This window comes from Drosophila rhopaloa, unplaced genomic scaffold, assembly GCF_018152115.1.
Source record: "Drosophila rhopaloa isolate 14029-0021.01 unplaced genomic scaffold, ASM1815211v1 contig_155, whole genome shotgun sequence".
Taxonomy (NCBI): domain Eukaryota; kingdom Metazoa; phylum Arthropoda; class Insecta; order Diptera; family Drosophilidae; genus Drosophila; species Drosophila rhopaloa.
In genome coordinates, this window is record NW_025335034.1 from 5,078,814 (window position 1) to 5,091,260 (window position 12,447).

At 47.3% G+C, this 12,447-nt stretch overlaps 1 protein-coding gene across 2 annotated transcripts; it reads left to right on the top strand.

Annotated features, from left to right (window-relative positions):
• Positions 1 to 893: 893 nt before the first annotated feature.
• Positions 894 to 12,053, top strand: LOC108048789 (bromodomain-containing protein 4). 2 transcript variants are annotated; one of them, XM_017129677.2, is made up of 3 exons: positions 894 to 1,212; positions 6,919 to 9,528; positions 9,588 to 12,053. In XM_017129677.2, the coding sequence occupies exons 2-3, from the start codon at positions 6,928 to 6,930 to the stop codon at positions 11,658 to 11,660; spliced, it is 4,674 nt and encodes a 1,557-aa protein (XP_016985166.2). In that variant the 5' UTR covers positions 894 to 1,212; positions 6,919 to 6,927; the 3' UTR covers positions 11,661 to 12,053. The 2 variants fall into 2 exon arrangements, with proteins under 2 accessions (XP_016985166.2, XP_016985167.2); XM_017129678.2 differs by having other exon boundaries at positions 894 to 1,065.
• Positions 12,054 to 12,447: the final 394 nt, after the last annotated feature.

Sequence of the window (12,447 nt, forward strand, 5' to 3'; positions counted from 1 at the left end):
AAATCGGGCGAATAAACATAGCAATGGAGTACTTTGGTTTTGAAGTGATAACCGACCGCTTTCGTCCACTTATTTAATGTCCAATTTTTATTCGCCACTGCCTCTCAAAACTTTGTGGCCCTGATCCGATTCCGGTTGCGTTTCTGAATGAAGTAATTATATGTATTGCTTTGATTGCTGTTGTCGTGCCAGCGTTTTGTCCATCACTTTTTTCAGTGGTGCAAAATACAGAGAATAATAAGTGCTTCCGCTTTCACTGTTTGCTGCTTGGAAGTTCGGTGGCGTTTTCTGAGCCAGAGCCACCAAAATATTTCGGTTGGATCGTACAAATGCACGTAACATCGGCCAGGTAAGTACGAGCTTAAAGTCATTAGGCACCTCTTTTTGCGCATTAAATGTGATTTTATATAAGATTTTAGGGCTTAATTGAGCGATTTTCCAAATAAAAAGTTTCTAGCTTAATAGCTTGCCTTGGTCAACTTTCATTTGGGAAACCAATTGCTACCTAGGTCCAAGCTATTGTAGTCGCAGTACGCATTAAAGTTCTGCCTAGAAACTTTCTTACTCAATTGAGACATTATTCTGTCAATGGTCTTCCATCTAACTTTCTTATCACTAGACCCGAAACAGTTATCGCTTTTATTACGTACACATAAGATGGCCCTCGGAAGCGGCTCATAAATATTCGGATTGCATTAAACAATTAAAATGTTCCACTGCAGTAAATTTGATTTTTGAATCTCCACCACCAGTTAAAACTTAACAGAGCGACTGTTAACCGTTTGCAACCGCTGGCAACCGCTGGCAACTGTCTTACCTGTTGGCTGCTGTCGCTGGCAGTGCTTTCTTTTTAATAAAAATTTCTTTTGTCGCCGCGCAACTTCATTCAGTGCCAGGCCGTCGAAGGCAGCGGTCGCGTCGTGGTCTTCAGACACTTTCGTGAGAGAAATGCAAATACCAGAAATTCAATATTGAACGCGAGCCGAGAGAAAAGAAAAGTGTGAGACGTGTTTGGAAAATCGAATCGAATTTCGTACGGCACCGTCAACGGAAATCGCAACAACGGTAATTGGTGTGTGTGCTCGGTCTCAATCATTCCCTGTGAGTGAGTGCCTGTGTGAACTTTATTGGTTTTGAAACACAACCAACTAATTGTGGAATATTTTGGGCCACTTGAGCCAAGGATATCAGCGGTTCAGAGCCAGTTTGCGGGTAAGATTTGTGGGTTAAGCGGTTAGGAATGCTTGTCGGCCATTACGGTTGCAGCTAATTAGCATGCTGCACTCGACAAAGCACACAAAAAAGTGTAAGCTGCAGCGGGTTGCTGCTGGTCACCAGCTGGAAATCAGGGCAGGCCCAGCAACCCACACGAGTTCGTGCCTTAAGTCTTTTGTTTGGCGTCTTGTTTTTTGTCGCCGGCCCTTGCACTTCTGCAAAACAGCAGACGGCAAAAAAGTTGCTCAGTTTTTTTGAACCAGAATAATTATGTACGCAATTGCTGCCAAGAGTCGGCTTTTTATTTTAGTCTAGATCTCGGCATGGCTTACTTTCATCCCCATCAAATTTGGTTGACCTACAAATCGTGGACTACATGTTAATTGACGTTAACTTGTTTCCGCGATTCCGCATTCTGCCAGCCAAAAAAAATGTCAGGTTCATTGACCAACGCCTGGCGTTATGTAAAGTACACAATAATTGAATTCTGGTAATGAATTCACACTTTGCATGGGATCCGATGGTTTGCGTGTCGGCGGCTGTTATGCATTGCCCGCGAATTATTCAATATACAGACGAGGAGATAATGAGATCAATTGGCAGCCAACCGTTAGTTAATTTATTACTTTCTCAAAAGGTCGGAACAGCGTTCCCAATAGGCCACTAAGGAGCCAGCCGCCTGATTTATAGCCATCGCCAGCGACCCAAATTGGCTGGCAAGCCAGAATCATACTATATGCTTAGCTATGCCAGGCCAAACATAAGCGGAATCAGAATCATAAACAGAATAAGAACTTGGAGCCAACCCATTTACTGGATGGCACGCGCGGGCGCAGTGCGGCAAATAGCAATTTCTATTGGAGCAGCTATTGCAATTACAACCCAGCCAGCTGAGCCAAAAAGCCAAGTGACCATAAAAGAGCGGCCAGAGGCAGCAGGCCTAAACCGAATTACCTACGAGTGTTCCCCACTCGAGATCTGGCCATTTATGGGCGCCTCTTCTTCTGCCGAGGAAGTCACACTCCGCCACCAAAAACGAACTGACAGCCTTGAAAGATTTATTGGCTGCCCAGATCGGCGACGTGCAGCGATTCTGCAAATGGGATACATATACATCCATCGGCGAACATAGTCAATCATCGCTCGCTTATCTGCCTTATCGCTGCTCTCTGAATTTGTCTTTCGACTCGTGCATCCTCAGCACTTTCCTTTTTATTTTAGCCATTGCGGTTGCCCGCAGCTCGTGCTTAGTTTTTGTTATACAGTGGACATAATATAACTGATTTCAAGTATTTTCCACATCAAAAATAAAATAAATAAAGGAATAAAATTAATTGCTTGAAAACTAAACATAAAATAGTTATCAACATATTATATGCTCATGCTTAAAATGTTAATTTTTTCTGTGTACCCGGAGTTTCGGCCAAGCATTATTTAGCTGTCACTCAACGAAGCCCGCTTCTCTGTACGCTTTTTCTTCAAATCAGCACTTGAGCAGTTTCCATTTGATGGCTCGGACAGTACTTTAATAATAGCAATTCCATTGTAAAATTCATATCGTTGGCGCATGTGTGCAGTGCATAATTTCCTCGCTTTGTGCCATAAGTTGTTGTAAATTTCGACTCGCCGTCGTCGACTTCATTAAAACTAATAAAATAGCAACAAATTCATGTTTTGGAGAGTGTGTGTGGCATTTGAAGTGCCCGGCTTGAACTTCACACTCTGGCGGCAAGCTGAAATTTCACCATTTCTCTTTGAAGAACCTGCGAATGCGTATTATTATAATTAAGATTTCAGGCACGTTGCCTTGACTTTCATTGCCATTTTTTAGACGCGGTCAGCGGCTATTTCGGTTTATTGATTTTTTAGTTTTGCTGCTTTTATTTATTTGTCTTCTTGCTGAAGGAATTCCGCCTGTTTTGGCCAATGAGGTTATAGTTATTCATTTCTATATGCTAATCGGCACTTAGCATGTGGGCGTCACTTTCTATCTTGGCCAGCGAGAGAGCGGAAATCCGATCACGGATTTCCTTGGTCTGTGATTGCTTTTGGTTCACGGGAATTCGCTCGAAATTTCATGGGATTGCAACACTCGAATGATTCACGAGGCTTTGGCCAAGGAGTGTGCTCTTGCCAACATTTGTTAACGTTAACACCGGGCAACAGGCCGCCGGGATTTATGAGTGTGTGTGGTGTGGCCAAGAGCGATTACGCACCTTAAAAAGTGAAATTTATCGCGTTGTTTTGTTTCGCCTCTTCGTTTTTTGGCAGAAAGAAATGCAAATTAATTTGAATGACTAAGACGGCGGCGATTTTGGGAATGGTAATACCTGAGGCCATTAAAATGGAAACTGCCTAAGGTCGAGAAAATGACTCTCGTTTAACACGACAAAAAAAAGCGATGATTAGTTACGTTAAAAGACTCTGATGAAACTCTTAATCTTCCAACTAGAATATTAGATTTAAGTTGGTGAAAATTTCGTATTTAAAATACTAAAGTAATTAGTAAAGTAAAGCAATTAGTAAGTTTTTTAAAGGCTCTAATATGTTATTTGGTAATATCCAAATATATGCAAAAGCTTCTCAATAATTAAATAAACGTATTAAAATTACACAGTCCATTTTTTATTTGTGTAATTTTGCATTTGAATACAACTGGGATTGGCGGGCCAAAAGCATAGGGTTTCCGAACCCAAGACCAGCCTTCGTCCACATTCCAGTCGCAGTCGCAGTCGCCATCGACTGTTTGTCCAATGATCGTTAACGGGGTCAGCTGTGCTACGTACACGGGTTTCAGCCGCTTCTCTCGCAGCCGTTGTTGGTTTATTTTGTGGTACCTCCGCTGGGTATTGGATATCTGGTATCTGCCTGGCTGATTCACCGAAAAAGAAGAAAAACAAAACGAAACGTAAGGCAGACCGGCGGGCAGGAAGGCTGCCTTCCTCGGTATTTGGGATTACAAGTTGCCTCATACTGCGGAAAGCGGTGCCAAGGGGGCAATCAAAAATTTCACTGATTTTAATTATTTTTATTTTGCGTCCTACCGTTCTGGTTTGGCTGCTCTGCCGCGTGTGCGTTTCTTTTGCTTTTGGATTGCTTTGCGGTTAAAGTTGAGGCGTAAATTCGGTAAGCCATAAATAATTCTCTCTGGCGCCGCACCACATCCAGCCGCAGCACCACCGGAGCAGCACTCAGAAGCTGAGCGAGAAATTTTTGGCTGCCAAAAGTGAAAGTTGCAGCTGCTGCTGGCCGTGCCATTGAAAGAAAGAAGAAATGTAGGAAAGCGCCGAGGCCCCTCTCCCCATCGTTCGGATACGAAATCAGCTTGCTAGAGACAGTTTAAAGTCGGGTCTTAGGGTCTGGGCTCCAGATTGGCCCGGGTGTCTGTCTAATGACTTAGCTGGCTGCTCTTTGTCAACATTGGCCGCAGGGGGGAATTAAGCATTTTCGCTATTATGTGTTTCGTTTTGTCGTCGTAATTATGTTTACCACGCTTTTGATTGTTACTATTTCTGTGCCATTAAAAATTACACCTAATTGCGGTGGTCCGTAATGGACGTGGGACTTTTTCGGGGTGTCTTCCTCCAGCCAGTGACACTTGGTAGCGGGCGGGAGACGGGGAAAGTTATGGTGTTTATGCGCTTTGCCAGCATGATTGTGGGAACCTCGGGCGAAATGAGTTAATCAGAGACCAAGCCGAATTGTGTAATGTGAAAGCAAAGTGCGGCAGGGAAGTGATTACATTAATCCGCCGACTTCCTTGCCCAGGAATTGGGTCAGAATTTGGGCAGCGGTCGCTGAACCGCAGAACGCCTTGGAATGCGGCGGCCATAACTCGTTTCAATATTTAAATTTAATTAAATTAGCACTTTCTACCCGACAAGAAAGCCGTGCCTCACATATTGAATAATAATTACAAACAATTAGCACAGTGACCCAGATGCGTAAATTATGAAAATGAAAATGCATCGGTGGCCGCCCAGAAATTCCTTCGGCGGCACTCATAATGGAAAGTGGCAATCAAGAGCGGCTCAAATGTGCAATGAAACCGCGTTCGCATATTCAAAGACTTGTTGACAAGAAGTTTGTGTCTTGAGTCTTTCGTTTGCCTCACACATTTCTTTGAGCGCGTGCTCTTTCAGCAATCGAGCGATGACAGGTTTTTATTTGGCATTTTGGGTTCTTCAGGAGGATGCTCAGTGGCTTCTGCGTGTGCTTTTCTTCGGGTTGTTCTTTTTATTAGCATACTGATAAAAGCGAACTTGCCCGTTCGTTAGTGTGTGAGCCGTGGACATTAAAAAATGATGGAAAGAGCAAACAAGTTCCTAAATTGTGACCCAATTACCCAGTTAGCCAGTCTGTTGATACAAGTTCTACTTGGCCTTATGAATTACGACCCATCGGCGAGGCATGCAAAATTGAGACGAATGAGCGCGGCATTTGCATAACACTTTGTCTGCCTTCAAAGAACACAAGAAAGCACAATTACTGGCCAATTCATTGACAATTGAAATGAAAGTTGGTAGCAAAACGGTCGGCAGTTAAATGGCCAGGCTCTAAGATCGGAGATCACTCACCATTGTTTCGTGTAGCACATGCCGCATGCAATCGAGAGGAAATCTAGACCATAATAATAATCACGGCAATTTGGAGACACCATTGGTAATTGCCGCAATTGCACTTTCATTTGGGATTCTTGCTGCTCGATGTCGAATTAACCTGGCCAAAGCTATGTACTCGTGTACCCGCTGCTCTTTGAATAAATTTCTACACGGATTGATTGACAGTCCGCTGCGATTAAGCGCATAATGAGGCCCGCTCCTTTTGACATTGATGTGGCGCTCTCCGCCGGTGAGTCAGTCATAATTAGCGCTGGGTATTTCGGCTGGGTGACATTATCGATGTATTTTGATTGAATGAAAGTTGAACTGTGTTTTTGAAAGTGAATTTCTGTCACGGCAGAAGACGCGGTGAATCGAAAGCATTTCGATTTGGGCTCTTTTTGTTGCGGCAGAATATCGAAGAGCGTTAGACAATAGCCAAGTCTATTGGCCAGGCCAGCGGCTGGCGTTTGGCGTTTGGCTCGTTTGACATAACCACCACAATGAGCAACCACAACAAGCCACAACTCCCAGACGGGTTTTCCACTCGCTGCAAAAACTGGCTGCTCACATTTGGTAAAATTTCACTTTTTCCTTTTATTTGCTTGCTGGCTGCGACTATTGCAGCAGCTTTTTATGAAAATCAAAGCAATCCCATACAGTCACTTGTGGACCAGTGTCAGTGCCAAATTTGGAGTGCACCAGTTGGGTTAATTGTAAGCGACACTGCCAGCCGATGTTTTGATCTGCAATCATAACTCGAAGGCTAGCATCGAATAGTACTGCGCTCATTGTTTTGGCCAAAACACTTCTCGCAAAGAAGCAGACACGGTCATGTCTCAATTAAGCCAACCTACGGTGCTTGGTCCGCTGACAAATTGCCGAGAGGCCGCCTTGTTGCTGTCGGGACTGAAAGCAGCAACAGCAGCAATCACAGGCAACTGGCTGCAATTTTCGCACCATAAACGTGGAAGCGGTCTGTTGTCAAAGCTTTTGAAGTGACAGCGGCCTTGTGCAGACTTTGAAATCAAGAGTGGTTTCGGCTTGGGCGGAAGGTTTGGCGATTCAAATTAAAGATTGCGTTTCTTTTTTCTCTTTGCAGTCCATCGAAATGGGAGGCAGTCGCAACTCAAGGTTGCTACTGGCGCTAATGTTGCTGCTAGGCGCGTCAACAACATCGAGCGGAGAGTCCACCACGGAGACTCCATCGGCCCTACTGCCATTAGAGGCACGAAGTGCTGATGTTTCGGGCGAGGAGGATGTCATCTCCACCAGCTATGTGCTGCCCAATCAGATTTTCAACGAGGGAAAACCGTACTACGCCCGCCAGGATCCAGTGTCGGGTCAGCTGGACTTCAGTGCCAAGAAACCGGCGGGAATCCAGCCGGAGGCTAATGAGGTAGTAGATCCCGACGAGAAGATTGTGTTGAGTGGTGGCAGTTCACCAAACATTCATGACTTCTTGAACCTCCCCGTTAAGTACTCCTCGTCAAAGTTCGTTTATCCGCTGGTCTCCAGTTCCTACGCCAATCTGAAGTACCAGGGCAGCAACAAGAATTACATTACCAACAAGAAACCCACTTCGGTGGTGGCTCCAGTCACACCCCCGCCGCCAAACTATCACAGTTCGAACTTCTTCACGGTTCCTACCACCAAACTAACCGCTGTGACACCCACGGCTGGAGCTTACTATCCCAGCAGCCCCACCAGTACCACCACCACCACATCTACAACTACAACCACTACGACAACAACTACTCGAGGAACTTTGCCGCCATCGAGGAGACCAGTTAGCACCACTACGACCACGGAGGCAACAACTCCGGCGGTCAAGTATACCACCACCTCCCGCCGACCCATTCCCGTGCAGACGGCCTCCACCACGGCGCAACCACCGCGCACCAGCACCACCCGAAAGAAGTTTGTGCCCGCCAAGAAGTACAGTCCCTCAGTGCCCAGCACCAGTGGAAGGCCAACGCTCAGCCGCGAGGATCAGCGTCCGGTGAAGTCATCGCCCAGACCCACTCCTAGCAGCCAAGATGTGGCTCTCACCACCCACCATGCCACGCCACAGGCGGCCATCTTCCCCACTGAGCCAGCCACGACCACCAAGATGTACACAACCTCGAGCACAAGTCCGCCAGTGGTGTTCACCGAAGGACCCACGCCCCCACCCGCGTTTAGTCCCATTCCGGGAACTGGTATTCCCAATCTAGATCCAGCTGATGTTTACCACACGCTGGGGCAGAAGAACACGCAGGCTGAGGAACAGCAGCAGCAGCAACTGGAAAAGCAGCAGCAACAACAAATGCAGCAGCAATATCAGGAGCAGCAGCAACAACAGCAGCAGCTATATCAACAACAACAGCAATATCAGATGCAACTGGAAAAGCAACAACTGGAAAAGCAGAAACATCCATACCAGCAGCAACTGGAAAAGCAGCAGCAGCACCATCAGCAACATCAGCAGCACCAGCAGCATCAGCAACAGCAGCAACAACAACAACAACAACATCAGGTGCAGCAACAACAGCAGCATCAGCAACAGCAACATCAGCAACAACAACATCAGCAACAACATCAACCTCAACCACCAACTCAACAACAGAAACCGTCTCCTCCTAAATCTCCCATGACCCTCAGCGATATATTTAATAGCCTGGCCGAAGAAGAATCCAATGTGGCACAAAACTACCAGCAAAATCAGGGATTCGATGCCCAGGGCAATCTCATCCAGCCTATTGCGCCCTCTAAGCCATCGCCTTTCGCCATGCATCAGCCAGGACCACAGCAGTCAGAACCACAGCAGCAAGGACCACAACAGCAAGGATCTCAGCAACCAGGATCACAGCAGCGACCCAATCCCAATGATCAGAAGGTGATCTCCGGAAGCCAGGAGAATTACAGCAACGAGTATGTGTCGTACCAAGTGCAGCAGCCAAACATGATGCAATACCGACCAGTGCCGGGCCAGATCAACAACGTGGTCATCTCACCGGGCCAGCAGTCGGCCTCTTTCGTTCTTGGCAGTCAGGTGCAACAGGTCAGCGTGGGACACCCAAGTGTCGAAAAGGAACCTCTATTCGCCAAGGACACGCCAGGAGTGCAATATGGGCAGGTAATCAACGAGGATATCGGCAACATTAAGCGACCTCTTAAGGAACCAGCAATGCCAACCAGCTATCAACAGATGCCGAGCCTCCAGCAGAACTCTAATTTCCATCAAAACGGAAATGTGGGCCCATCAGGAGCTCCTGGAGCAGCTTCCTACCAAGAGCCACCGCCAGAGGCACCAAGTCCTTATCAACAGCTGCCTCTAATTGGTTCCAATAAGAGACCATCAAAGAAACCTGCAGCTAAACCAGAGCAGCCTACCCATGCCTACCCACCTCCCCAAGCCTCGACGCCACCTCAAACGCAGACCACACCACCGGCTGTGTTGCAAGGAGACGATACCAAGGAGCTTTTGGTCTCGACCAACATTCGGTTTCCCGCTCAGGGTGAAGAGTCACCAGATCTATCCTCTGTGATGCAAGGTCCTCCTGCAGGACCCCACATTAATGGCCATGCTCAACCTCTTAGTCTGCAGCAAATTCAGAACTCCAATCCTGTTGTTTTCCCCAAGGCCAAGGATGAACCCGTTCCCAGCAGCCCTAATGTGCAGATCCAACAGCATGAAGTGCTCAATCTGAGTCAGCAGAAACCACCATTGGTAAGTGTTTAGATAAAAAATATCAACTCAATATAATCGTTACTTATTATTATCCCTAGAAATTCCCTGCCCAGCAGCCTGGACTTGGCGAGCAACCCTCGCTGGATATGGAACCACCCCCGCGGTATCCCACTACCATGCCAGTGCCCCAGGCACAGGCTCCAACTCCTGGCAAGCGACCACTCGGCCCACCACCACCATCAAATTTCTATAACGAGTTCAACCGCAAGCCTCAGAATGGACCACGCCCGAGCAACCTGCCCAATATATTGCCACAGTTCCGTCCGAATGCCAAGATCTCGAGTGGACATCCTCCGGCCTTCAAGCAGGAACCGGGAAACATCCGTTTGCCGCAGCAAGGTGGTCCCAAGCGTCCTTATAATCCCTCAGTGCCGCCTCAGTTTGCCCACCGTCGCCAGCCGTTGAATCAACAGCAACAGCCGCTGTTGCAGAAGCGTTATCCCATGAATCGCATCTCGGAATATCCCGTGGGTCCCAGTCCTGGAGGAGATGTCAATAGGAGGGTTTACAGGCTGCCCCCGTATGGAGGTCAGAATGTGCCCTACCTGCCCGACCACATGTATCCTCGTCGTCCGCACGGTCCTGGTCCATTAAGATCAGTTGACGGGTATCCCGCCGAGCGACATGCTCCTTCCGCTGAGCCCTACAAGACCATCGATGCCGAGGCGGCAGCTGATTTTGAGGAGGAGGATCTTGTGATCAACGATCCGCCACAACCAGTGACCCCTGGCAAGGATCGCAAGGATGTTGAGGAAACGAAATTGGAGCCAGTAGTCACCCTGCAAATGCTGCAGTCCCAAAAAAAGGCAGTGAGCCTGCCCGGCGATGATTCGGGTGCGGGAGAGATCCAGGTCACGGCCGAGAACGACCCCCAGGAGGCTGAGGCCTCCAAGCTTAGCCAGCAGAAGTTGGATCCTAGCGGAATGTACGTAGTTTTTCCGATGAAGGGGGCAGAAAAGGGTCAGACCGAAGGAGAGGCTCCCTCAGCTCCAGCCGAATACCAGAACACACCCTTCTCCGTAATTCGCGACCAGCCGCAGGAACCGATTCTGAAGAATAAGAAACCACAGTCACTGCAGCAGCACAACAAAGCTCAACAGGTGCCCAAGGAGAGGTTCCCTTATCACATCGAGAAGCCAGACCCCTCCTATTCAGAGCTCCACCCCGATTCGCAGACTGCTGTCCCCGGAGTACTGGTGGCGCCAAGAATCATTACCGGAGCTATGGGCACAGGCACAGAGACTCCCATAGCCATTGCATACACGCCAACGGAACCAAATCCATTCCGCCACGAACAAGGACAGAAATTCTCGAACATTAACTTGGCCACTTCGGTGATCAATGAAATCCGGCAGGACACCCAGACGGAAGAGGGTCTGAGTAGTGATTTTGATCTGCGTGGCCAGAACTTCGAGAAGGACTTCATGGCACCCTTTTACCCGAGTGTAAGTCTTGGTGGAGCAAGTGGAGCTGCAGCAGTAAACCCCGCAGCTCCGAGTAACTGGAACATTGTGCCCTCGACCACGGATCAGGCGATCTATGAGAAGAACAACATAAATCGTGCTGATGTGGAGACCACAGAGGAAAAGAAGGCGGAGGAGGAACAGCCCACTGCCAGTCCGCTGACGGCGGAGAAGCCCTCTGAGATGGACAGTTTCCAGCCACAACTTCAGGGTGGCTTCAAACCAATTTACCCGCCGGGCTACAAACACGTGGAGCAGGTGGAACAGGAAGAGATCGCTGGGGCCAAGAATGCAGCCCAGGATCAGCCAATCGCATTGCCACTGGTGGGCACCACGGCAAAGCCTTCGACATCAGCCTCCCCAAGCAGTAGCAGCAGCAGTTCCACTTCAACATCCTCCACGACCTCGACGACTCACCAGCCCGAGATAACGAAGTCGGATGTAACAATGGCAACCACCAAGGCGCCGGTGGTCAGTGCGAAGCCCACGCAGCGCAAGAAGTCCAGCTTTGAGACGAGTCTGGCAGCCCTACTCTTCGGGGACGAGGACGAGGAGGATGGAGCACGCAAGTCCGCCGAGTTGCCAAAGGCCCAAGCCGGACCGAGGAATGTGCCACGCATGGGTCCAAGGAGTCTGACGTTGAGCTAAGCGGGTGCGAGGAGCCCACAAAACTAGTGTAGTCCAATTTTAGTTCGTATTATTTATTCAAAGTTTATGAGACAGCAGGGATATGACCCGCTTAGAGGTAGACCATGTGGTAATCTAGTTCTGTTCTACAGCTTATAGTTAGTAAGCTCACCATCCAGATATATAGACCATCGCCTCCAACGAACACCACACCCCACGATCCCAGCGACTTTTGCGAGTCTGATTTGAAATGTGTATGTTGTGAACTTTCTCATTGGACTCCCGAATCGTCGGAAATGAGATAAAAGCTTTTTATATTCAAATTAACAACAAACCTAAAATAGTACTCACAATTTACCAGATTATTGTACCATAGAAAACCATGCAAAATAAACATAATTCTGATATGATAAAGACTTTACCTTATTTTTTTGGGGTTTGGCGTTTAAACAAAGTTTAAAAGCATGGAGTATTACATTTAGCTTATAGGGACGATCTGGAAATTAATAGAAAAAAAAGTTTATTTACATAGGAACTGGTCAAATAAGTTCATTAACTTATGTTTCAAAACATCTTCAAAGTGGGCCTTTACAATTTCATGCGACTTTTTTAAAAACGGATTTCACGTTGTTTCGATTGATTTAAAATATGCTTTAACATTTCGAAACTTTTACTTTTTATTCAGAAGTACTTTAAACATTGGGACACTTAAATGTATTTTTAATATTAAACATTTATTCCAAAATTTTCTAAAGCTGCGAGCACTTATGTGTAATTCATGGTGTTTTTTAAATGTTATAATTGTTGC